The 27,807-nt window shown below is 42.6% G+C and overlaps 1 protein-coding gene across 9 annotated transcripts; it reads right to left on the reverse strand.

Moving 5' to 3' along the window:
- Positions 1–78: 78 nt before the first annotated feature.
- Positions 79–23,161, reverse strand: nup54 (nucleoporin 54). 9 transcript variants are annotated; one of them, XM_031802836.1, is made up of 14 exons: positions 23,030–23,161; positions 14,636–14,719; positions 13,377–13,412; positions 8,977–9,063; positions 8,530–8,685; positions 8,065–8,225; positions 7,596–7,783; positions 7,110–7,306; positions 5,975–6,029; positions 5,767–5,860; positions 3,876–3,983; positions 1,399–1,518; positions 890–1,000; positions 79–691 (listed from the first exon to the last, which is right to left on the reverse strand). In XM_031802836.1, exons 1-14 carry the CDS (start codon positions 23,067–23,069, stop codon positions 584–586), a joined length of 1,545 nt encoding a protein of 514 aa, XP_031658696.1. In that variant the 5' UTR covers positions 23,070–23,161; the 3' UTR covers positions 79–583. The 9 variants fall into 9 exon arrangements, with proteins under 9 accessions (XP_031658696.1, XP_031658693.1, XP_031658694.1 ...); XM_031802833.1 differs by having other exon boundaries at positions 8,065–8,285; XM_031802834.1 differs by having other exon boundaries at positions 8,065–8,285; positions 14,636–14,716; positions 23,030–23,100.
- Between the last annotated feature and the right edge of the window lie 4,646 nt (positions 23,162–27,807).

Here is a 27,807-nt window from a genome sequence, read left to right on the forward strand (position 1 = left end):
AGATTGAGGGAGGAAACAAAGCTGAGCTAGCACTGACACCGGTTACACTTGGGTAAGAAAGAGATCCAAACAAAGGAGTTGAAAAAGGCTCCTCAATGACATTTTATTAAACCATGTTGGGGATGTGTATAATTCTTATTCAATCATATAAAATATTACTAAAGCAACAATAAAAAGGCGTATTTATTTACAATGTGTTGAATATCGCACTTGAATATCACACCAAATCATCGAACAGTCACATTTCCCTGGCTGTCAACCAGAAAGTGTCCACCAGACGGTCTGGCAGTTTTTCTAAGGCAGTCTTGTTCCAGTTTAGATGTTTGGGGGTTTCAGGGGCAGTTTCCAAGACAAAAATGATACCTAGTCCTGGACTAAAAAGGATTTTTGATTGAGATTCAATATTGAGCCATTAGTCCAGGACAAGGATTAATCTGTGTGAGAAAGCACCTCTGAGTTGAAGACAGACAGACCATAGAAAAGACAGATATATGCCTTGCTAAGAAGAGGCATAAACCTTTAACTTTTGTCAGCAGTGAGAGAGAGATTCAGGGTCACGTGGGGCCTGGGAGGACCTTTGAGGTCAGCCGAGTCTGTCCAAGAGGCCATGTTCTATCAGTTTGATGTCTTCCACGTCATCTTTGATCACACTGATCAGCTGACTCAGACCCTCCTGCTGCTGCTTCAGGTGCTGTGGAGAGGAGAACGGAGAGACACTCGGTCAGCAATACTGACCAACCACACACAAACAAAGACACTTAGAACTACTGACAGACAAACGGCAGACCACACACATCTGTAAGCAAACAGACAAAACACTTCCATAATTTGCGTTAACATATACATGCAGTATGTCTTGCCCATAAAAATAGAATTTTAACAGTCTCACCTGTCTGATCTCTCTGAGAAGGTCTCCATCCACACTATATCGTTCCTCTGAGCGCACCGTCCCAAAGTGGTTCTGCATCCGGATCTGGGACATCAGCTCGTTCAGACGCCCCTAATAGAGCAACAACAATTTCAAGTAAATTTTATAGACAAGGTCCTCAAATTACATGAGAAATACTGTACATCCAACAAGAAAAGAGCAGGGTCATCAAATCTGAATCAGTGAGAGGCGACAGGTAGCATAGTAGTTAAGAGCATTGGGCCAGTAACAGAAATGTCGCTGAGTTCCCGAGCAGACTAGGTGAAAAATCTGCTGATGTGCCCTTGAGCAAGGCATTTAAACCTAATTGTAAGTCGCTTTGGATAAGAAGAGCGTCTCCTAAATGATCAAAATGTAAATAGGTAGGGTGTCCAGAGTTGCAGCTAAAAGTCAGCTTTTAGCATAGTCACGTAGGGCATGGCGGAGTGCCAGCATTTGTATGGAATAACCAGATGTTGCAGTGAACTTACCTTGAACTGCGTGGGGGCATTGAGTTCACACTGGATGGTGTCCAGCTGCACTCTTAGGTGCTCCTCATCCACCTGGATGGCATAGCCACTCTTCCTCTGAATCTCCTGCTTGATCAGAACCTAAACACACACACAAACAGTTTATATACTAAGACTGTCCCTGACCAAAAAATTATATTGTGTTTTGCAGGTACCATTTAATTTAATGAGGTTGCCAGTTGAGGACTTGTGAGGCATCTGTTTCTCAAACTAGACACTAATGTAGTTGTCCTCCTGCTCAGTTGTGCACCGGGGCCTCCCACTCCTTTCTATTCTGGTTAGAGACAATTTGCACTATTCTGTGATTTTGAGCCTGTAATCAAACCCACAAATGCTGATGCTCCAGATACTCAAACCGTTTTATTGCTTCTATAATCAGGACAACAGTTTTCAGTTGTGCTAACATATTTGCAATCAGGTTTTCTAATGATCAACTAGCCTTTTAAAATGATAAACTTGGATTAGCTAACACAACGTGCCATTGGAACACAGGAGTGATGGTTGCTGATAATGGGCCTCTGTACGCCTATGTACATATTACATTTAAAAATCTGCCGTTTCCAGCTACAATTGTCATTTACAACATTAACCATGTCTTCACTGCATTTGATCAATTTGATGTTATTATTTTTTTTATTTGCCTTCTAAGTGATCCCAAACTTTTGAATGGTAGTTATGTATGTATGTGTATATATTACATACACGCACGAACGTACACACAAAGGTTTGGATATACCTACTCATTCAAGGGTTTTTCTTTCGTTTTTACTATTTTCTACATTGTAGAACAATAGTGAAGACATCAAAACTAAGAAAACACATATGGAATCATGTAGGAACCAAAAAAAAGTTTAACAAATCAAATATATTTTAGATTCTTCAAAGTAGCCACCCTTTGCCTGGATGACAGCTTTGCACACTCTTGGCATTCTCTCAACCAGCTTCATGGAATGCATTTCAATTAACTGGTGTGCCTTGTTAAAAGGCAATTTGTCAATTTGTGTAATTTCTTTCCTTCTTAATGCAAAACTAATTAATTAGTTTAATTAATTAATTAATTAATTAAAAACTTTACGGAAAAAGTATACCATGCAATAATCTGAGATGACGCTCAACAGAAATACGAAATTACATCATAAATATTCCCTTAGCTTTGATGATCTTTCATCAGAATGCAGTGCCAGGAATCATAGTTCCGCAATAAATCGTTGTTTTGTTCGATAATGTCCATTACTAGTGTCCAATTAGCTACTTTTGCAAACACGTTTAGTTCACATGTCCAAACGTTGGCGCCAGTCCAGGCGAACTCGGGCGGAAACTATAAAAAGTTATATTCCAGGTTGAATAAACTGGTCAAATTAAGTAGAGAATCAATCTTCAGGATGTTGTTATCATATATATCTAATAACGTTCCAACCGGAACATTCATTTTTGTCTACAGAGTAATGGAACACATGACAATATCATGAGAAATGCGCCTGGCCAGGAACTGGCATTCTGCTAGACCACTGACTCAAATGGCTGCCATCCGGTCCCACATCACACTAGAGGCTTCATTCCACATTCTACTGACTGACATCTAGTGGAAGGCGTAGGAAGTGGGAACAGATCCATATCTTACTGGGATGTGAATAGGAGAGGAGTTGAAAATCAACCAGCCCCAGAATTTCCACTTCCTGTTTGGAAGTTTGCCTGCCATATGAGTTCTGTTAAACTCAGACAGTTTTAGAAATGTCAGAGTTTTCTATCCAATAGTAATAATAATATGCATATATTAGCATCTGGGACAGAGTAAGAGGCAGTTCACTATGGGCACGCAATTCATCCAAAGTGAAAATGCTGCCCCCTATCCGTAAAAAGTTAACCGGTCTAGGATCAGCGGAACCCCTCGCCAACAGCCAATGAAATTGCAGGGCGCCAAATACAAATCAACAGAAATCTCAAATCAAATTTCACCATTTTAAAGATAAAATTCTCGTTAATCCAGCCACAGTGTCTGATTTCAAAAATGCTTTACAGCGAAAGCTCCACAAACGATTATGTTAGGTCACCACCAACCCCAGCCATTTTTCCAGCCAAAGAGAGGAGTCATAAAAAAGCACAATTAATAATACTACATGATTCCAAATGTGTTATTTCATAGTTTTGATGTCTTCACTATTATTCTACTGTGTAGAAAATAGTAAAATAAAGAAAAAACCTTGAATGAGTAGATGTGTCCAAACTTATGACTGGTACTGTATATTACTGCTCGGCCAAAATAATCTTGGTCGACCAACAGCCTAACGACCAAACAATCAACTAACTGGGGTCAGCCCTATTATACACACATAGTTAACTTCATGATATTCTGTCGGCATTCAAAATATGTTCACACACCGCGGTACCAACTGACAACAGCCAGATGACTTGACTTAATAATAATGTATGACACATACCTGTAGTACTCTGTGAGAGAGATCCATCAGCTTCCTCTTGTATTGAGCGATCTTAGCCACTGTTGTTGCCTGGTTCTTCTGCAGTTCACTGATGTCATTAGAGATGATCTGGTGAAAGACCACAGGAAAAGTGTACATAACTACATAGGAGGAACCCACCTACAGCATATAAAGGAGGGTACTGAGAAGCATGTGAGGCAGTACAGGAAAGCTGTAACAAAGGCCAGCGTAACGTAGCTCCCCTCCTGGATAGGTCTTAGTAGCCAGATTCGTCTATCAGAGTCTCCTTTGCAGAGTCCTTCAAGCTGAATAAGAACCAGCAACCTAAAGTTCTTTATTCATTTTATGGTACTGCAATTTCCCTATCACTCTAAACTCTTTTATAACACTTCTAGAAGCAGGATTTTTAATGAATTTATTTGCAAATTATGGTGGAAAATAAGTATTTGGTCACCTACAAACGAGCAAGATTTCTCGCTCTCACAGACCTGTAACTTCTTCTTTAAGAGGCTCCTCTGTCCTCCACTCGTTACCTGTATTAATGGCACCTGTTTGAACTTGTTATCAGTATAAAAGACACCTGTCCTCAAACAGTCACACACTCCAAAGTCCCCTATGGCCAAGACCAAAGAGCTGTCAAAGGACACCAGAAACAAAATTGTAGACCTGCACCAGGCTTGGAAGACTGAATCTGCAATAGGTAAGCAGCTTGGTTTGAAGAAATCAACTGTGGGAGCAATTATTAGGAAATGGAAGACATACAAGACCACTGATAATCTCCCTCGATCTGGGGCTCCACGCAAGATCTCACCCCGTGGGGTCAAAATGATCACAAGAACGGTGAGCAAAAATCCCAGAACTACACGGGGGGACCTAGTGAATGACCTGCAGAGAGCTGGGACCAAAGTAACAAAGCCTACCATCAGTAACACACTATGCCGCCAGGGACTCAAATCCTGCAGTGCCAGACGTGCCCCCCTGCTTAAGCCAGTACATGTCCAGGCCCGTCTGAAGTTTGCTAGAGAGCATTTGGATGATCCAGAAGAAGATTGGGAGAATGTCATATGGTCAGATGAAACCAAAATATAACTTTTTGGTAAAAACTCAACTCGTCGTGTTTGGAGGACAAAGAATGCTGAGTTGTATCCAAAGAACACCATACCTACTGTAAAGCATGGGGGTGGAAACATCATGCTTTGGGGCTGTTTTCTGCAAAGGGACCAGGACGACTGATCCGTGTCAAGGAAAGAATGAATGGGGCCATGTATCATGAGATTTTGAGTGAAAACCTCCTTCCATCAGCAAGGGCATTGAAGATGAAACGTGGCTGGGTCTTTCAGCATGACAATGATCCCAAACACACCGCCCGGGCAACGAAGGAGTGGCTTCGTAAGAAGCATTTCAAGGTCCTGGAGTGGCCTAGCCAGTCTCCAGATCTCAACCCCATAGAAAATCTTTGGAGGGAGTTGAAAGTCCGTGTTGCCCAGCAACAGCCCCAAAACATCACTGCTCTAGAGGAGATCTGCATGGAGGAATGGGCCAAAATACCAGCAACAGTGTGTGAAAACCTTGTGAAGACTTACAGAAAATGTTTGACCTCTGTTATATAACCATTGTTGGCAATGACAAAGTATTGAGATAAAGTTTTGTTATTGACCAAACTTATTTTCCATCATAATTTGCAAATAAATTCATTAAAAATCCTACAATGTGATTTTCTGGATTTTTTCCCCTAATTTTGTCTGTCATAGTTGAAGTGTCCCTATTTTGAAAATTACAGGCCTCTCATCTTTTTAAGTGGGAGAACTTGCACAATTGGTGGCTGACTAAATACTTTTTTGCCCCACTGTATGTGTACGGGTAAGCAGCGCAATTGTAGAGGAAAGCTCACGTCTACTCTGGACTGGTGCTGTTTGGTCATCTGGTCCTGAATCTTCAGTCTGCGGAGTAGTTCTTTGAAACCAACCATGGGGACGGGGATCAACCTGTAGGATTACAAATATCATCAGTTCCATATACAGTTTCAAAATGATCATCTAGCTCAGAATAATTAATGATAACAAGCTTTTAATAACCTTGATTCACATTGAACAACTTACTTGTCCGCATCAGGGTTATCCACCTTTGCCTGTTCCCAAATGATGGGATCCACACCTGAAAACAAGCAACAGAACTCTGAGTCATATACAGGTCACATTCTTAGTGCTACATGTGGACCAAGTAGTCCATACGCTGTTGTTTCAATAAACCATTAAATGAAACCAAACTGAAATCCATGAACCCACAGATGTTGTACAATAGACATCTGGTTATCTAAAAGCCATGGCCTTGTTCCCATGCTCAGACGTTGCATGCATCAACCAATGGGTGTCAGATCATGTGTCAGATCATCGACTGTCATCGGGCACCAGATTGCTATAACATGATGTGCTTAAACTGATATGGGAAGATTCAGAATTTGTTGGTAACATATGTAAGATGTTTTATATTCATCTAATGTGTGCAAGTTACTTCTCATCAGAATGGTATTTTTGTATAATACTGTGGCGAAGTTGCAGTTATCTGTTCTATGTCAAGACTAAGTTGCATGGGCCGCTGAGAGGGGGGAGGTCAAAGTGTCATCATGTGTAAACATATCTTTTACTCCCTACCTTTCCCAGTGGGGAAAGGAGGGTGGCAGTGTCTGGAATCATTCTATGCTCCCTCTAATGTTGTTTCTATCTTAACCTATAGCCTCATTCTCCTCTCCGTGAGTTTGTCCAGGAGTTTATATTTAGAGTGGGTTGTATCTAAATGACAATTTGATATATGCCTGTTGATATGGAGGATTGGTTTATGGTTCTGGGGTTTGGGAAAGGAGACAAAGCTGAACAATGAATTATGTCTATGCTGTCTGACTGTGTGATCTTTGCTATAAAGGATCCCATTTCGCCATTGTGGGGGGACTCTCAACTTTTCATTAGAGATACTGAACTGTTGAAAGTCAAAATGCTATAGAGCTTATATAATTAAAGATGGACTTTTATAACTAACTCTGACTTGTGTGTGGTTTGCTCCCATGATTTGGTAAATAGAGGACATTTCCACGACATCAGACGCTGTAAAATCTGGCATGCATCAGCAACGCCTGAGCCGGGGAATGGGACCATGCTCTCAACATAATGACTCAGTTAACTTAGTTGTGATGGAGGTGAGAGAAGAGCGAGTATGGGGAAGACACACAACCAAATTTACCTGCTGGTGCATTCGCCAGCAGCTGTTTGAGCTGTGCTGGTGAGAGCTCAGTGCGTGTAACAGACATGAAAACTGCTAGCTGTGTGAGCTGGGCCTTGGTGTTAGCCTGCTCTACATAGCTGTACAGTGTTGTTGCTGGGATCCTCTTAGATGTGCCGTTAGGAGAACGCTCCACCACATAGATCACCACCTCCGTCCTAGAAAGAGATAGACAGGCATTCAGTGTTACACGGTCCACTTAGAGGGCTTCTAAATGTTCACTCATTTGAAAAACAAGAAAATGGCAGCCCTGCCACTTGGTTTGCTATCAAAGTGAGTATTTGGGCTGGAGAAATGTAATCTATGTTAATAGGCTCATAGATTGAACAATGGATGCAGGGACTGATAGATCATGAGGTCAATGTGATGACCTTAACGATACTACATACAGTATATTCTCTGTTGTGTACCCATAGACTGTATCTGGTAGTGTCTACTACTACTCACTGGTCATCAGGCAGGGCTTTGACTCCCTCTACGTTGACGGTGAGAGTCTGGTTCCCTCCCAGCACCTTGTGTAGAGACTCAACCAGCTGCTGCTGTTGGCTACGAACATCAGCCTCCTTCTTATTGAAGGCCAGGACAACCAGACCATCCTCATCCTTACTGCCTGGGATACAGCTGTAGCCCACCGCCTTGCAGACACAAACAGATATGATAAACTTGCAGTTTGTGTCCTTTGTATTCTCTAGATAGAACTTTGGTGGTCTCTCTTATGCCGACATATTTGTGACAGTTAATTGAACTCCAAAGCACTGGTCTACACCACTGCAGTTACCTGAAGATGGTAAAAGAAAGGAATAGTACAACAAACCTTGTCAACATGTGAAAACAAGTTTAAGATTAAAACAGCAATTTGCTTTATTAAAATAACAAAACACTTACAATGTCAAAATATGCTGATACGAGGCATTACCTTGAACCTGCAGAAAGGGTTCTCCTGTGTGAAGTCTACAGGGGGGAGTTGGTTGTTGAAATAGCCCTTGCCTGTTCCCCAGAAGGCCTGGAGCTGATTCCACTTGGCCAAGATGGCATCTCTCTCGTCCCCAAGCAGGGTGGGGGCAGACAGGGCGTTAGCTGTGTGGACGAGCTGATTAGACTGGGCCGGGGCCTGGGCCTGCTGCCCAAAAAAGCTTCCTATATAGCGCAACACAAAAGAAAACTTAGCTATCCTAGCAAAACATAACTTGTTTGGTTTGCATACACCGGGGGTCAATCGCAATAGTCTATCCTTAATTCCTCCTTGCGTTCTCTCCTCGTCTCAGTCTCAAATCGTTGGATCTTCTGTTCCCTCTAAGGTTAAGGAAGCGAGGAGAGGACCCTAGGAATTGAGGAAGGACTTTTGAGATTCACCCCTGCTCTTAGCCAGAGGAACACTTACCTTGCTGTTGCTGCTGTGGCTGGATATTGAAGCCACCAAATCCACCTCCTAGAGTTGTCCCCAGACTTGTTCCAAACCCAGCTGCAGCAGTAGTGCCAGTGCCCAGCCCAGAGGAGAACCCAAATCCCTTATTCTGGGTATTACCAAACAGTCCTCCTGGAAGGATAAATAATTATATCAATAAAACCATTAAATGGAAAATATAAGGATTTGTTGAGTATTTTGGCTTAGAATCTTAGGTTTGGGTTATAGTGTGTTGGTAATCTGAGAATGGAATGCTAGTATCGGGAGAGGCTATGGCAAGGAGATAACATGTTATGGTAGAGTGCACCATCTAGTAGTTGCCATGCAGAATAGCAGGAGCAAGCAGAGTAGGACAAGGCCGTTCCTGCCCTGGCTCTCTCCGTCTGTACCCAGCCCTGCCCCAGCGAGTTCCACAGTCCTGACCTGTTGTGCTTGCAGGAGCAGCGAAGCTGAAAGTTGACCCAGGCGCAGCAGCGGATGTAGTGGTTGTCCCAAAACCCCCAAAAGCACCTGAGCAAGACAAACCAGACCGTCAGAGAGAAGTAAGAGAGCATGGATGAATGGATGGATAATGGAAATAAAGATGAGGGAGGGAGGGCGTAGAGATTAGGGTTGCAAAGGGTCGAGAACTTTCCAGAAATTTACATGGGAAGTTAAGCCCAGTAATGTTGCTTAAATTCATTTAAAGAAAGTTTGCTTATAACAGTGAACCTTTTTTGTGGAATACACACAAGGCAATTCTAGGTCTTGTGGGATATTTTGGTTAAACTATCCCCAATTCAATGGAATTGCAACCCTCTGCATGCACAGTGCGTTCTTCCATCACATGATGCTGATTCTCAAGATCTTGCACACTAAGGATATGCTATTGAGCCAACACTAATACACTGTCTGAGCCAAGGACAACATACTTTCTGGTAAGTTTTAATTACAATACTGGGTGGGGTGAATATATTCTATATGGCATACATTCTTTTTTGTTAACTAGTAAATAGTAACCTACAACAATGTGTGTTTAAATCATTTCTAACTTGTTAACAATTTCTGCTAGTTAGTTTTTGCTACCATGTGGGTTTTGGCTTGCTTGAGCCTGCTAACTGAGTGTTAATTAACCTGTTTCCATAAAGGTTTAATTTTAAAACATTTATCTTACAAAGGAGTTGTTTAATCTAACCACTTAACTATTTATATGTACATGGTGTGTGTGTGTGATATATATATATATATATTATTTTTTTATTCTAATCTTGACAGGAAAATGCCACAGGCACTATCTGATGTGTGGAGATATTTCACTGTAACTAATGTAGAAGGAAAAGCTGTGTACAGCAGATGAGCTGAAGGCAGTCATCAATGACCTTGAACCCCAGAAGGTATTTGCACTGGTGACAGACAATGCTGCGAACATGACGGCTGCTTGGTCTAATGACATCATGGCACTGAAAACAATGGATCAACTCTACAAGAGAGCCAAAGAAATAGTTAGGTATGTGAAGGATCATCAAGTTATAGCAGCAATCTACCTCACCAAGCAAAGTGAGAAGAAGAAGAGCACCACATTCAAGCTGCCTAGCAACACCCGTGGGGGTGGTGTTGTCATCATGTTTGACAGTCTCCTGGAGGGGAAGGTGTCTCCAAGAAATGGCCATATCACAGTCTGCCGATATGGACAGCACGGATCCTCCTAGATTATGTGTTTTGGGAGAGAGTGGTAAGTAGCCTGAAACTCCTGAAACCGATAGCAGTAGCCATTGCACGGATTGAGGGAGACAATGCCATCCTGTCTGATGTTCAGACTCTGCTTGCAGATATAAGAGAAGAAATCCGTACCGCCCTGCCCACTTCACTGTTGCTCCAAGCAGAGGAAACTGCCATTTTTAAATACACTTCTCAAAAAAATAAAGGAAACACTTAAACACAATATAACTCCAAGTCAATCACACTTCTGTGAAATCAAACTGTCCACTTAGGAAGCAATAATGATTGACAATAAATTTCACATGCTGTTGTGCAAATGGAATAGACAACAGGTGGAAATTATAGGCAATTAGCAAGACACCCCCAATAAAGGAGTGGTTCTGCAGGTGGGGACCACAGACCACTTCTCAGTTCCTATGCTTCCTGGCTGATGTTTTGGTCACTTTTGCATGCTGGCGGTGCTTTCACTCTAGTGGTAGCATGAGACGGAGTCTACAACCCACACAAGTGGCTCAGGTAGTGCAGCTCATCCAGGATGGCACATCAATGCGAGCTGTGGCAAGAAGGTTTGCTGTGTCTGTCAGCGTAGGGTCCAGAGCATGGAGGAGCTACCAGGAGACAGGCCAGTACATCAGGAGTGGTGGAGGAGGCCGTAGGAGGGCAACAACCCAGCAGCAGGACCGCTACCTCCGCCTTTGTGCAAGGAGGAGCACTGCCAGAGCCCTGCAAAATGACCTCCAGCAGGTCACAAATGTGCATGTGTCTGCTCAAACGGTCAGAAACAGACTCCATGAGGGTGGTATGAGGGCCCGACGTCCACAGGTGGGGGTTGTGCTTACAGCCCAACACCGTGCAGGACATTTGGCATTTGCCAGAGAACACCAAGATTGGCAAATTCGCCACTAGTGTCCTGTGCTCTTCACAGATGAAAGCAGGTTCACACTGAGCACGTGACAGAGTCTGGAGACGCCATGAAGAACGTTCTGCTGCCTGCAACATCCTCCAGCATGACCGGTTTGGCGGTGGGTCAGTCATGGTGTGGGGTGGCATTTCTTTGGGGGGCCTCACAGCCCTCCATGTGCTCGCCAGAGGTAGCCTGACTGCCATTAGGTACCGAGATGAGATCCTCAGACCCCTTGTGAGACCATATGCTAGTGCGGTTGGCCCAGGGTTCCTCCTAATGCAAGACAATGCTAGACCTCATGTGGCTGGAGTGTGTCAGCAGTTCCTGCAAGAGGAAGGCATTGATGCTATGGACTGGCCCACCCGTTCCCCAGACCTGAATCCAATTGAGCACATCTGGGACATCATGTCTCGCTCCATCCACCAAAGCCACGTTGCACCACAGACTGTCCACTGTCCGCCACCTCATCAAGAGCATGCCCAGGCATTGTAGGGAGGTCATACAGGCACGTGGAGGCCACACACACACTACTGAGCCTCATTTTGACTTGTTTTAAGGATAATTTGTGTGATTTTGTTGTCAGCACATTCAACTATGTAAAGAAAATTTCATAAGAATATTTAATTCATTCAGATCTTGGATGTGTTATTTTAGTGTTCCCTTTATTTTTTTGAGCAGTGTACATCAAAAAGTGTGAAGACTTCTGCCTGAAGCCCATACATGCCGCAGCATACATGTTGGACCTCAAATATGCTGGCAAGAGCATACTGTCTGGCGCAGAGATCAACAAGGCCTATGGTGTTATCACTATCTTGTCTCACCAACATGGCCTGGATGAGGGCAAGGTTCTTGGCAGTCTGGCGAAGTACACATCCAAGCAAGGGCTTTGGGATGGAGAAATAATACGGCAGTTGTGCCAACATATCACATCAGCCACCTGATGAAAGGGACTTTGTGGATCTGAGGCTCCTTCCCCTGTTGCATCCATCATCCTCCAAATCCTACCAACATCAGCCGCCTCAGAGCGCAACTGGTCCTTGTTTGGGAACACACACACACACCAAAGCACGCAACAGACTGACCAATACAATGGTTGAAAAATTGGTAGCAAATTCTGAGGCTTTTTGAGCTTGACAATGAGCCATCCCCAACAAGGTTGGAAAGTGACAGTGAAGATGAGGCATCAGAATCTGATGTTCAAGAGTTGGACATTGAGGAGGTCCAGGGAGAAGACATGGAAGCCTGAGAGGAAGACAACCAAAGCTTTAGTTTCTAGACTATCATTGTACAGATATGTTGCAAACGTTTTGGGAGATGCGATGGATCATTGGGGATCATTCAAAATTCCCTTTTGTTGTTCAGTGAAATCGTCCCATGTTTAGAGTCAACTCATTTAATTAAAGTTCAATTCGTAACTAAATTGTTTATGTCTATTGGAAGGATTTAATCATTTGCAATTATGTCTACTTATGATAAGGTTTATATGATATGGTAAATATATCCAATGCAAAAAACATCTACATTTAAATGGTATTAATATTATTTTGAATATATTCCCGTTAATTCCCATATATCCCACGGAAAGTTTCCACCTCTAAATATTCCCCAAAATGTGCAACCCTAGAAGAGATCAATTGATTTCTCCAAGGGAGGGGGTCCCTAATGCTTTTTTAGAGTGGAGAGGATAAATACTCTTGAGAAATAACACAGAACATGTCACGTGCCTGCCAGGCAAACAGTGGCCTAACAGATTCAGGAAAATGCTATAAGAAACACATAACATATTCCACAAAAATAATCTAGCACAGCCTTTCCCAACTCCGTAATCAGAGCCCACCAGTTTGACACAGGGACTGTGCTGACAAAGGCTGTTGTAGCAGATAGCAGATGTATCCAAAACAGGCAACATGCAAAACATCATTAGATGAGCATTTAACATATGCATAGGGTGAGATGGAGATATACAAAAACACCACACCAAAATAATACACAGTCGTGTAGAGAGAAATGGAGAGGACAAATGTGTGCTGTAGACATAGACGGATTGACTGATTAATATTTTTGTTTTAAAAAAGGCATCTACCTGCGCTAGCCAGGCTATTACCAAAATTGAACACAGTGGCTGCTGTGGTAGCTGCACCAAAGCCCCCAACATTAAAGCTGATTGCAGCCGCGTTGGGAGCTGCTGCATTTAATCCAAACCCCCCAGAATTAAACCCACCAGACGTGGTGCTCCCGGCTCCTAGCCCCCCAAATCCTGTAGCCAGCAGGCAGGCAAGGCAGGCAGCGAGAGAGAGAGAGAAAGGGGTGCAGGAGGGTTAGTGTAGAGAAGAACACCGCGACAGTCCCACACTTGGAAAGCTTCAAACACATTGAATGTACAAGAGTACGCCCGGTAGCGTCATAATAGATGAGCCCCAACAGTGATGTTTTCAGTTGATGGAATTACTAAGCAGAGGAGATGCAACTGAAACTAATCAACAGCCACAACCCTCAACTCCCTCTACTGTTAGTCAGTCAGTTAATGAATAAGATACTAGTATTATGCTGAATACACGGGTGTAGTTGGATGGTTATTTAGTAGTAACCACATTTCACACTTGTGGTAAGCTGGTAGCCTGGGTGCCATTCTGTTTCTACTCTCTTGCCAACTCGGAAATCCCAGACCTAGGGAAGAAATAGCACTAGGTCTGGGAAACATGACGGATTCTCTTGGCAACTACGAAAAATAAAAGATCCTGGGGAGTTCTCTTCAAACAGACAACTCTCCCAACAAATCACAAGTTTGGGTAGGCAAGGCTTAAAATGCAGGCAGGAATTGTGCTCATGAAAAACTTACCATAGGCAGACATGCCAGAACGTCGCGATTCTATTCTTAAGTTCACAGGCAAAACCTTTGCAGTGGTTTCAGTGTAGGTAGTTGAGGCAAACTAGTAAAAAAACACTAATTTAAAATAACCTCTATGATACTATTGTTAGGGCAACAAGCAGATAAAGCAGTTATGAAAGCAGAACTCTGCCCTTTCCTCTATTCCAAACTGCCATTGTATATGGTTTTTTTAAACCTTTTTTTTTTACCTTTATTTAACCAGTTAAGTCAGTTAAGAACAAATTCTTATTTTCAATGACGGCCTAGGAACAGTGGGTTAACTGCCTGTTCAGGGGCAGAACGACAGATTTGTACCTTGTCAGCTCGGGGGTTTGAACTTGCAACCTTCCGGTTACTAGTCCAACGCTCTAACCACAAGGCTACCCTGCCGCTCTACATGTACAGACAAGTTAAGCTGGAAGTAAACTAGTCTGTCTAAAAAGACTAAACTCTTTCTGTCATTGTCATGCAAAACATCATCATGCTATGTTTGGTTTGCCAATGAAGTAAGCAAGAGAACAAACAGATCTGGTACAGGGCTAGTTGGCTGGTTAGTTAGTCAAGTTGGCGTGACTGTCAAACACTGATGTAGTGGACAGTCCCAGTCTTACCTGTGGTGGTGGTGCCAAAGCCACCGAAGCCAGCGGGGGCCGCAGCAGTGGTGGTGGTCCCGAAACCAGGGGCTGCAAGACCTGCTATAGCCAGGAAGAAAATTATTTAAGTCTTTACAATGGGGAAGAACCACAACAAACTATTCAGGGAGAGGAGAGAAAGAGCAGTTTAAAATTCCCCTTCACCTCCATGAATCAGTGATAGTCTGTGGGGCCAGGGGCATTGCAATGTACTGACTGCTGCCGAGTCTGAATATTTCAGTCATCCTTTGCTTTGCCAGAATTCTGTTCTCTTTCACCACCCATGTATTCACAGAGCTCCAATCAAAGATGCAAGACAGTCCCCAGGGACTAAACAGTGGTATTAGAATACTGCCAGTGAACCTTGTCTCATCATTTTTGCCACCGAGACGAGAGAAATTATTTCTCATGCTCTACCACATTTCTCAAGGTCCTGTTCATGTTTAATCATCATGTCTTTTGTGGGGTGCTGGCAGAGTGATCTTCTTTATTTGCAATCATAAAGGTCCTTAATAGCTAGACTACAAAAAGTAGATCTTTGTTGGATAAAGCAACCTCATTTATTCAGCATAGGAAATTGCAGCAAAAGAATGCTATTGCGCCTACAGACTGTGCTGAACTTGGTTGAGCTACTGTTTACTCGGCCTGGGATTATTTGAGAAACCTCTACACCGGTCTACATTCTCAAACAAGTAGCCTAGCTAGTTAGCAGATTACTCTTATTCTTCTGAGTGATGAGAATACATTTTGGGGAATGGGGAAGCTGCTGTGCCTTGAAAATGAACGGAGATATTTACTACCAAATCCCGATGAGGCACTGGTGGTGGTCATGGCAAAGCCAAAAGCTGAGGGTGCTGTTGTTTTGGCAGCAAATGAACCAAATTAAAATCCGTTAGTGTCTTGACCAACAACAAAATATGTAGTCAGACAGTGGAATGTTATGAGGATGGATGAAGTGGATAAAGTTGTTGCCGCAATGGGCAACTGCATCCCTGAGTTAAAAGACAACCTGCAGAACAGGCTGCTACATTTCAGAATGTCACATTTTGATACAGAGGGTCACAATACAGAAAGAGGAACACAACACTGCTTTGAGAATCACTCCTATCAATAATCACATTGAAATCAATTGCGCGAGAGGGGGGATATGAGGTTGCAAGTCCTGTAAAAACAAACAGCTCAAAAATCACATGGAATCTGGCAATAATGTGTACATCACTGGTTAAAAGACCATTTGTAGAAGGCAGATCTCATTTTTTTGAAGTGGGTTTATCACTTCCATTGAGATCACCCTGAAATCAATAGAACAGGGGGGAAAGCTTTGGGGTGTAACACTGTTTAAAATTAACACTATTCAAAGGCGCCACAGAAACTTGGAAAAACGTATACATGGTTGGTTCAGATGAGAATTTGTTGAAAGCATCCATCTATAGTTTGGCATGGCGGGTGTTGATTTTGGGAGGCTTCCATCACGGTAATGGAAACATAAATAAGTTCTGTTAGTTAACTAATGAATCACGACCCGCCATAGGCTATCAACAGTGACCACGGTTGGCTGCTATTTAAGTGATATGTTGGTTGACTTTCAAATCCGTGTATTGGTGTGGCCAGCGATTTCTGTAGAGACTGCCCAAATGTACCTAGCTTTGTACCGCAACTAGCCATTTAAATTATCATTTATATTAAATTTGCCAGCTTTCATAGAGTAGGCATATATTAATAATAATATATTTAATATAAGTAGACATGCACTCAATTGACTGTAGCGCATATAAAGCACCCACAAGCTACCGGTGGCTGAAAACACAATCATCGCGGGATAAACGAGCGACAAATTTCCCGGCCAAGGGTGGTCCAGATAACATCTCCCGGGTAGGGGGCAGTATTTTCACATCTGGATGAAAAGCGTGCCCAAAGTAAACTGCCTGTTACTCAGGCCCAGAAGCTAGGGTATGCATATAATTGGTAGAATAGAAAACACTCTAAAGTTTCAAAAACTGTTAAAATAATGTCTGTGAATAAATCAAATCAAATTTTATTTGTCACATACACATGGTTAGCAGATGTTAATGCGAGTGTAGCGAAATGCTTGTGCTTCTAGTTCCGACAATGCAGTAATAACGAACAAGTAATCTAACTAACAATTCCCCCCCAAAAAACTGCTGTCTTATACACAGTGTAAGGGGATAAGGAATATGTACATAAGGATATATGAATGAGTGATGGTACAGAGCAGCATAGGCAAGACACAGTAGATGATATCGAGTACAGTATAACATATGAGATGAGTATGTAAACAAAGTGGCATAGTTAAAGTGGCTAGTGATACATGTATTACATAAGGATGCAGTCGATGATATAGAGTCCAGTATATACGTATGCATATGAGATGAATAATGTAGGGTAAGTAACATTATATAAGGTAGCATTGTTTAAAGTGGCTAGTGATATATTTACATCATTTCCCATCAATTCCCATTATTAAAGTGGCTGGAGTTGAGTCAGTGTGTTGGCAGCAGCCACTCAATGTTAGTGGTGGCTGTTTAACAGTCTGATGGCCTTGAGATAGAAGCTGTTTTTCAGTCTCTCGGTCCCAGCTTTGATGCACCTGTACTGACCTCGCCTTCTGGATGACAGCGGGGTGAACAGGCAGTGGCTCGGGTGGTTGATGTCTTTGATGATCTTTATAGCCTTCCTGTAGCATCGGGTGGTGTAGGTGTCCTGGAGGGCAGGTAGTTTGCCCCCGGTGATGCGTTGTGCAGACCTCACTACCCTCTGGAGAGCCTTACGGTTGAGGGCGGTGCAGTTGCCATACCAGGCGGTGATACAGCCCGCCAGGATGCTCTCGATTGTGCATCTGTAGAAGTTTGTGAGTGCTTTTGGTGACAAGCCGAATTTCTTCAGCCTCCTGAGGTTGAAGAGGCGCTGCTGCGCCTTCTTCACGATGCTGTCTGTGTGAGTAGACCAATTCAGTTTGTCTGTGATGTGTATGCCAAGGAACTTAAAACTTGCTACCCTCTCCACTACTGTTCCATCGATGTGGATAGGGGGGTGTTCCCTCTGCTGTTTCCTGAAGTCCACAATCATCTCCTTAGTTTTGTTGACGTTGAGTGTGAGGTTATTTTCCTGACACCACACTCCGAGGGCCCTCACCTCCTCCCTGTAGGCCGTCTCGTCGTTGTTGGTAATCAAGCCTACCACTGTTGTGTCGTCCGCAAACTTGATGATTGAGTTGGAGGCGTGCGTGGCCACGCAGTCGTGGGTAAACAGGGAGTACAGGAGAGGGCTCAGAACGCACCCTTGTGGGGCCCCAGTGTTGAGGATCAGCGGGGAGGAGATGTTGTTGCCTACCCTCACCACCTGGGGGCGGCCCGTCAGGAAGTCCAGTACCCAGTTGCACAGGGCGGGGTCGAGACCCAGGGTCTCGAGCTTGATGACGAGCTTGGAGGGTACTATGGTGTTGAATGCCGAGCTGTAGTCGATGAACAGCATTCTCACATAGGTATTCCTTTTGTCCAGATGGGTTAGGGCAGTGTGCAGTGTGGTTGAGATTGCATCGTCTGTGGACCTATTTGGGCGGTAAGCAAATTGGAGTGGGTCTAGGGTGTCAGGTAGGGTGGAGGTGATATGGTCCTTGACTAGTCTCTCAAAGCACTTCATGATGACGGATGTGAGTGCTAGTCGTTTAGCTCAGTTACCTTAGCTTTCTTGGGAACAGGAACAATGGTGGCCCTCTTGAAGCATGTGGGAACAGCAGACTGGTATAGGGATTGATTGAATATGTCCGACAGAGATGGCCGCCTCGCTTCGCGTTCCTAGGAATATAACATAACTGATATGGCAGGCGAAACCCTGAGGACAAACCATCCAGGGGAAAAAAGACGTCATAGGATTTTCCAATTGGTTTCTATGGGATACCGTTATTATTAGGAACCTGGTTGCAGTTCCTATGGCTTCCACTAGATGTCAACAGTCGTTAGAAATTGCTCTATGTTTTTCTTTTGAGAAATGTAGTAGTCCTATTCATTATAAGTGTCACTCCAGGTGGACTCCACTGTTTTGGTGCGCATGAACTGGAGCTTGCTCCATGTTGTTTTTATCTGGTATTTTATCCAGTATTATTCAGTCTTAAATTTTAGCGATTATTTACATTTTAGGGTACCTGAGGTTGGATTAGGAATTTTGTTTGAAATGTTTGGACCAAGTCTACAGGTAACATTTTTGGGACATAAAAAAGGACGTTATCGAACAAAAGGACCATTGGTGATGTTTCTGGGACATTTTGGAGTACCAACAGATTTTCAAAGGTAAGGCATTAATTATATCGCTATTTCTGACTTGTGGCACACCTGCCTGGTTGAAATATGATTTCCATGTGTTCGTTTGTGTGGCGCTGTCCTCAGATAATCGCATGGTTTACTTTCGTCGTAAAGCCTTTTTGAAATCTGACACAGCGACTGGATTAACAAGAAGTTACACTTTATTTCTATGTATAACATATATTAACAAGAAGTTACACTTTATTTCTATGTATAACATATATTTTCAAGAATGTTAAATATTTGAATTTGCCCATAAGAAGTTTTAAAAAATCATGCCTTCCTCCCTGCAAGTGTATACTCGTCAGACGTCATCAGAAGTGTCAACTTAATTTGAGAGCTGAGCGTGTAGGGTGTCTTTTAAGTGTTTGGACCGCAGCCAGTGTCTTCAAGCAGTACATTGACAGTTATTTTGGTCGACCATCGGTGGCAGCATTGAGTCTGTTCTACAGGGTTTCTAATTTTGCAGCCCCTAGAAGTAGAAGAGTGTTTCCGGTGGAAAATGTGAATACTAGAGGTTGACCGATTAGTCGGAATGGCCGATTTATTGTGAAAACTTGAAGCCGGACCTAATTATCGGTAATCGGCAACCGATCATGGCCGATTACATTGCACTGTTATGCGAGTGCAGCAAGGAGCCAAGGTAAGGTTAGCATTAAATGTATCTTTTAAAAAACAATCGATCTTAACATAATCACTAGTTAAACTAGTAATATCATCAACCATGTGTAGTTATCTAGCTTGTCCTGCGTTGCATATATTCGATGCAGTGCCTGTTAATTTATCATTGAATCACACACTACTTCGCCGAACGGGTGATTTAACAAGCGCATTAACGAAAAAAGCACTGTCGTTGCACCAATGTGTACCTAACCATAAACATCAACGCCTTTCTTAAAATCAATACACAAATATATATTTTTAAACCTGCATATTTAGTTAATATTGCCTGCTAACATGAATTTATTTTAACCTCTTAAGCTTAGGGGGGCGCTATTTCATTTTTGGATAAAAAGACGTTCCCGTTTTTAACCACAATATTTTGTCACAAAAAGATGCTCGACTATGCATGGAATTGATAGCTTTGGAAAGAAGACACTCTGACGTTTCCAGAACTGCAAAGATTTTCACTGTGAGTGCCCCAGAACTCATGCTACAGGCGAAACCAAGATGTTTCTGCAACCAGGAAATGAACAGGATTTCTGAGGCTCCGATTTGCATCATCTCCTTATATGGCTGTGAATGCGACAGGAATGAGCCTACCCTTTCTATCGTTTCCCCAAGGGGTCTGGAGCATTGTGACATATTTGCAGGCATATCATTGGAAGATTGACCATAAGAGACTACATTTTCCAAGTGTCCGCACGGTGTCCTGCGTGGAAATTGGTGCGCAAAACTCAGCTGCTGGTATTTTTCCATGGGATTCTGAGAAAAACCATGCTTCCACGAACGGCATATCAATGAAGAGATATGTGAAAAAACACCTTGAGGATTGATTCAAACAACGTTTGCCATGTTTCGGTCGATATTATGGAGTTAATTCGGAAAAAAGTTCGACGTTTTGGTGACTGAATTTTCGTTTCGTTTCGGTAGCCAAATGTGTTGTAACAAAACGGAGCGATTTGTCCTACACAAAGAATCTTTCAGGAAAAACTGGACATCTGCTATGTAACTGAGAGTCTCCTCATTGAAACATCTGAAGTTCTTCAAAGGTAAATTATTTTATTTGATTCCTTTGCTGGTTTTTGTGAAAATGTTATGTGCTAAATGCTATGCTAAGCTAGCCATCAACACTCTTACACAAATGATTGATTTTCTATGGTTCAAAAGCATATTTTGAAAATCTGAGATGACAGTGTTGTTAAGAAAAGGCTAAGCTTGAGAGCAGGCATATTTATTTCATTTCATTTGCGATTTTTAGAAATCGTTAACGTTGCGTTATGGTAATGAGCCTGAGGGTGTAGTCACGCTGCCGGATCCGGTATCGGTAGTTCAGAGAGGTTAACTAGGGAAATTGTGTCACTTCTCCTGCGTTCTGTGCAACAGAGTCAGGCTATATGCAGCAGTTTGGGCCGCCTGGCTCGTTGCGAACTGTGTGAAGACTATTTCTTCCTAACAAAGACAGCCAACTTCGCCAAACGGGATGATTTAACAAAAGCGCATTTGCAAAAAAAAGCACAATCGTTGCACGAATGTACCTAACCATAAACATCAATGCCTTTCTTAAAATCAATAAACAGAAGTATATTTTTTAAAACATGCATATTTAGTCAAAAAATTCATGTTAGCAGGCAATATTAAACTAGGGATATTGTGTCACTTCTCTTGCGTTCTTTACACGCAGAGTCAGGGTATATGCAACAGTTTGGGCCACCTGGCTCGTTGCGAACTAATTTGCCAGAATTATGACATAACATTGAAGGTTGTGCAATGTAACAGCAATATTTAGACTTATGGATGCCACCCGTTAGATAAAATACAGAACGGTTCTGTATTTCACTGAAAGAATAAACATTTTGTTTTCGAAACGATAGTTTCCAGATTTGACCCTATTAATGACCTACGGCCTATGATTTGATAGAGGAATCTGATTGAGTGGTGGTAGGCAGCAGCAGGCTCATAGGCATTCATTCAAACAGCACTTTACTGCATTTGCGAGAAGCTCTTCGCAATGCTTCAAGCATTGCGCTGTTTATGACTTCAATCCTATCAATTCCCAAGATTAGGCTGGCAATACTAAAGAACCTATTAGAACATCCAATAGTCAAAGGTATATGAAATACAAATGGTATAGAGAGAAACAGTCCTATAATAACTACAACCTAAAACTTCTTACCTGGGAACATTGAAGACTCATGTTAAAAGGAACCACCAGCTTTCATATGTTCTGAGCAAGGAACTTGGCATTTCTTTGGCACATTAGTTTCTTCTCCAACACTTTGTTTTTGCATTATTTAAACCAAATTGAACATGTTTCATTATTTATTTGAGATGAAATTGATTTTATTAATGTATTATATTAAGTTAAAATAAGTGTTCATTGTTCATTCAGTATTGTTGTAATTGTCATTAGTACAACTATATATATATAAAAATCACCCGATTTATCACTATTGGCTTTTTTTGGTCCTCCAATAATCTGTATCGGCAACTAGCCATCTAACATTAAAAGTCAGTCAAAATGTTAATTTAAATGGTCATTTAAATGGCTAGTTGGGAGACGAATATAAATGATCCGTGCCATTTGAAAAAATCCTGCAAAATTAGTACAAAACCAAAGATATTGATACATTTTATGCAACTGATCTTGTGTCATTGTGTTGACTATACACTTTTAAACTAACATCACCAATCTGAGGGAAAATGTTTGTGTAATTCCCGCCAATGTGATGTAGTCAAAACGTCAATTTGTGTAATGTAGGAACACAATCATAACATCATGGAAAGAAGTATATGGTAAAATAATAATTAAATATCCTAATTTAGGATAATAGTAAATGAAGCAAACGCAGATGTTATCACATTGCTATATTATTCTCTCGTTTAACCAGTTAGACAGATAAAAAAAAGTGTCCTAAACACAATTTAACCAGGCGATCTATAAACTAGATTGTCTATGCGGAAGGATGAATATTTGACGTCCTTACACTTGCTCGTCCGCAACATAAGGGATTCAACAGAATGTTGCTGACGACTAGGTAGCTAGTGTAGTTAGTTAGCTTCGCTAGTTAACTATATTAGAAAGCTTACAACTGGCAGTTTAAATAGCAAGCTGACTTAAATCGATTATTCTCCATTTATGTGAGAATAGTTAATACAAACTGACTAGCTAGCTAGTGTATGAACATTCTAGTACGCTAGCTAGCTACTTCGTAGCTAACCTTAACTGGCTTGACCTGCAGTCAAGGCCGCATTTCTTACTTTTGTGGTTTTGTTAGCTGTGACGTACGTAAATGAAATCATAGCCATCAGTCCATCACAATCTCTGCTGTTGATAGTAATGTAAAGTGCTTTCTCATAAATTCGACATCAATAGATGGAAATATCTCCTTACTTGCTGGGTTGGTGGCAGCGCCGCCAAAGTTGAACGCCATGATTACTCCTGTTCACAGCAAATTGGGTCCGTGCAGGAAGTGTCGTTGGATTGTATAGTTCCGCGAAATAAATTCCTCTTCTTCTTTGATGAGGTTTAATGGTGGTTGGCATCCAATAAATGTTGCATTACAGCCACCTACTAGACTGGAGTATAACTGCTTTATAACTTTGCTTGAATTTTTAAAAACAAATAAACAAATACCCTACTATCTAACACTACACTCACAAAAAACAGCATACTCCAATGTTTAAATATATTTAGTCCTACTTCAGGCCAACAGCCTGAAAGGATGGGACACCACCACTTAACACACCCTGTAACTCTTCTGACGTTCAGTCTCGCACACCCAAATACCTCTCTGCATCTGCCACCACAACCTCAATTTTCTGCGACTTACATTCCATCCCTGCAGTACAGTTCATAACCATTGCTATAAATGCTAACTGAAACATATATCACTTGTTGGTTTATCCCTCTGTATTGGTACAGATCTACTCACACCACTCCTCTCAGGATCCTTGACCCTTCTTCCCCTACTTTCTTCACTGCCTCAGCATATGACAACCTCTGCACTACTATAACCCTGGAAACCTCAACCTGCCTCTCTCGCATGGGACATTTCTGATCCCCAGCCCCATGGGCACCCCTACATACAGTATACCACTACTTTCCCCAATGCTACACATTATTTTGTCTCATGCCCTTCTGCACACATCTCACACCTAGTAACCTCCCTCCTACACACTGCTGCCACATGCCCATAAGCTTGACACCTGTAAAAAATGTAATATATTCGGCACAAAAGCTTGTGCAGAATAACTTATAGATCCTGACATCACATTTTCAGGCAAAGCCTCAACATCAAAACTCAAAAGAACAGACAAACTCTTTTGTTTCACCACTCACACCACCCTGTCTGCATCGCAGTATACTACGAGTATCACAAACACCAGGAATCTTCCCCTTCAGTTGGTCAGCTTTCACATTTACCACTACCCCAGTAATCACTCCTTTGAATTTATTTTATTTTGGGTAACAGACATATACAACAAAATGTACGATGTGGACCCAAAGGATATCAATTAAAAGTATTCATTAAAATGCTTGTTTCCAAAGTGGTTCTCAATGGTAAAAATGGTGCCCTTTTCTTGCGAGCAAAACAATTCACATCTCTTGCCCCCATTCGTTTAACGCGGAGCGCCGACTCTCTCTAACCAGCAGAAACACAAACAATTATCACAAGACCACTTCTGGTTACTCTCACCGATTCCACAGCACCCTACTCTGTTTTCACTCACCCTGAAGCCACAAATGGATCAGCCAAAAGGCAACTGTCCACTTTTTCCAAAAACGAAACTCCTGCTGTCACAGACTCATCTTTAACCTAACCCTCGGTGCAAGCCTCAGGCTAAGAGAACTTCACCACACCTACCACCTCAGATAGTTCGCACTCATTCACTTCCATTTCTCCTCCTGTCTTGAGCTCACTCTGCTTAAACTTTCTACCAGTCTTCTTTATAAACAAACCATCTCCCCTTTTCCCGTTACTCAAGCTCGCCCTCTTCCTCCCTCTCTCAGACCTCCTCTACCTCTCTTTTTCCCTCCATTCCTCCTTATAATAATACTGCACTTCTGACAGACATTTTGTTCTTGCCTTCTCAAGGGACGCCATTTAACCGTCTGTCACAATCTCCCCCGCAAATTAAATGTTCAGTTGATATAGTTCTAACATATAAGTTGAAATAGTGATTTTATTATAAAAACTCTTTTTTTCAGACATCAATTCAATGCTCTAGTTTCTACTGTATATTTGAAATTGAGCATCTAGTTTACATCATCATAAAACATAGGCTACACAATGTCTTGGTCAAATGAAAAGCCACATCATCTACACCTCACCTGGGGTGTATTCATTAGTTGTCATGTCTAGAAGGGATACAACTTTTGCTTTGCATTTTAAATAACCCTACCTCGAACCTTAACTTAATTATCCTAACCAGTTATGTTAATTATCCTAACCTGCTGCGTAAATTCTCCTAATTTGTTACGAATTACATTTACATGACATTACATTTCATAACACTTTTCTAAACACATTAAGTGTGTTCCCTCAAGCCACTACTCTACTATCACATACAGTACCAGTCAAAAGTTTGGACACCTACTCAATTCCAGGGTTTTTCTTTATTTGTACTATTTCTACATTGTAGAATAATAGTGAAGACATTAAAACTATGAAATAACAAGTATGGAATGAGATTGCTTTATATAAACGTACCATGTATGTAAAATGTATGTACAGTACCAGTCATTCAAGTGTTAAACAAATCAAAATATATTTGAAATTCTTCAAACCCTGTAACGACGGGGGAGTGGAATGAGTGAGGAGTCAGATGCAGAGAGCGAAATGAACGGGAAAACACTTTAATGTCCTTCAAATCGTAACAGGTCCAAAACATGGGTGAATGCCCAAAACACTGGCGCAACACCAACCCAAAACCTAGACGCACACTGGACAGCGAAAAACCCAAAACCAAAACACGATACATCACCAAACGTAACGACCAACAAGCCCGCACAAACACCAGCGGGCAAAACGAACTTAAATAACACCCATCCCAAAACCCCAACATGGAACAGGTGAAAACAATTAGACAAAAACAAACGAAAAGGAAAAAGGGATCGCTAATAGACCGGCGACGACGACCGCCGAGCGCCACCCCTGACGTGCGGCTCCCTCAGCGCGCCGACACCGGCCTCGGGGACGACCCGGGGGGCGAGGCGCAGGGCGATCCGGATGGAGGCGATGGAACTCCCTTAGTATAGTGGGATCCAATATACAGTGCCTTGCGAAAGTATTCGGCCCCCTTGAACTTTGGTCTGGACTTTGACTTGGCCATTCTAACACCTGGATATGTTTATTTTTGAACCATTCCATTGTAGATTTTGTTTAATGTTTTGGATCATTGTCTTGTTGGAAGACAAATCTCCGACCCAGTCTCAGGTCTTTTGCAGACTCCATCAGGTTTTCTTCCAGAATGGTCCTGTATTTGGCTCCACCCATCTTCCCATCAATTTTAACCATCTTCCCTGTCCCTGCTGAAGAAAAGCAGGCCCAAACCATGATGCTGCCACAACCATGTTTGACAGTGGGGATGGTGTGTTCAGGGTGATGAGCTGTGTTGCTTTTACGCCAAACATAACATTTTGCATTGTTGCCAAAAAGTTCAATTTTGGTTTCATCTGACCAGAGCACCTTCTTCCACATGTTTGGTGTGTCTCCCAGGTGGCTTGTGGCAAACTTTAAACAACACTTTTATGGATATCTTTAAGAAATGGCTTTCTTCTTGCCACTCTTCCATAAAGGCCAGATTTGTGCAATATACGACTGATTGTTGTCCTATGGACAGAGTCTCCCACCTCAGCTGTAGATCTCTGCAGTTCATCCAGAGTGATCATGGGCCTCTTGGCTGCATCTCTGATCAGTCTTCTCCTTGTATGAGCTGAAAGTTTAGAGGGACGGCCAGGTCTTGGTAGATTTGCAGTGGTCTGATACTCCTTCCATTTCAATATTATCGCTTGCACAGTGCTCCTTGGGATGTTTAAAGCTTGGGAAATCTTTTTGTATCCAAATCCGGCTTTAAACTTCTTCACAACAGTATCTCGGACCTGCCTGGTGTGTTCCTTGTTCTTCATGATGCTCTCTGCGCTTTTAACGGACCTCTGAGACTATCACAGTGCAGGTGCATTTATACAGAGACTTGATTACACACAGGTGGATTGTATTTATCATCATTAGTCATTTAGGTCAACATTGGATCATTCAGAGATCCTCACTGAACTTCTGGAGAGAGTTTACTGCACTGAAAGTAAAGGGGCAGAATAATTTTGCACGCCCAATTTTTCTGTTTTTGATTTGTTAAAAAAGTTTGAAATATCCAATAAATGTCGTTCCACTTCATGATTGTGTCCCACTTGTTGTTGATTCTTCACAAAAAAAAAATACAGTTTTATATCTTTATGTTTGAAGCCTGAAATGTGGCAAAAGGTCGCAAAGTTCAAGGGGGCCGAATACTTTCGCAAGGCACTGTATCCCCCCTCCCAGTCCACGAGGTACTGCAGGCCCCTCACCCGGAGTCTGGAGTCTAGAATGGACCGTATCGTGTACGCCGGTGACGGTCAGCGCTCTTCTTCTGCCGTCCACTGCCGTCCACTCGCCTGACGCAATGACTCCTGGACGGCTCTCCAGATCTCCTTAGAGCACTGCACCCACTCCTCCACCACAGGAGCCTTGGTCTGGCTCTGATGCCATGGTGCCAGAACCGGCTGGTACCCCAACACGCACCCAAACGGTGACATGTTGGTAGAGGAGTGGCTTAGTGGGTTCTGGGCCATTTCCCAGGGGATGTATCTCGCCCACTCCCCTGGCCGGTCCTGGCAATACGACCGCAGAAACCTACCCACCTCCTGGTTCACTCTCTCCACCTGCCCATTACTCTCCGGGTGATAACCCGAGGTCAGGCTGACCGAGACCCCCAGCCGCTCCATAAACACCTTCCATACTGGGAACCCCGATCAGAAACGATATCCTCAAGCTCCCCGTAGTGCCAAAAGACATGGGTGAATAGTGCCTCCGCAGTCTGCAGGGCCATAGGGAGTCCGGGCAACGGGATAAGACGGCAGGACTTAAAGAAACGATCCACAACGACCAGGATCGTCGTGTTCCCCTGAGACAG

Source organism: Oncorhynchus kisutch, linkage group LG23, assembly GCF_002021735.2.
Source record: "Oncorhynchus kisutch isolate 150728-3 linkage group LG23, Okis_V2, whole genome shotgun sequence".
Lineage (NCBI taxonomy): Eukaryota > Metazoa > Chordata > Actinopteri > Salmoniformes > Salmonidae > Oncorhynchus > Oncorhynchus kisutch.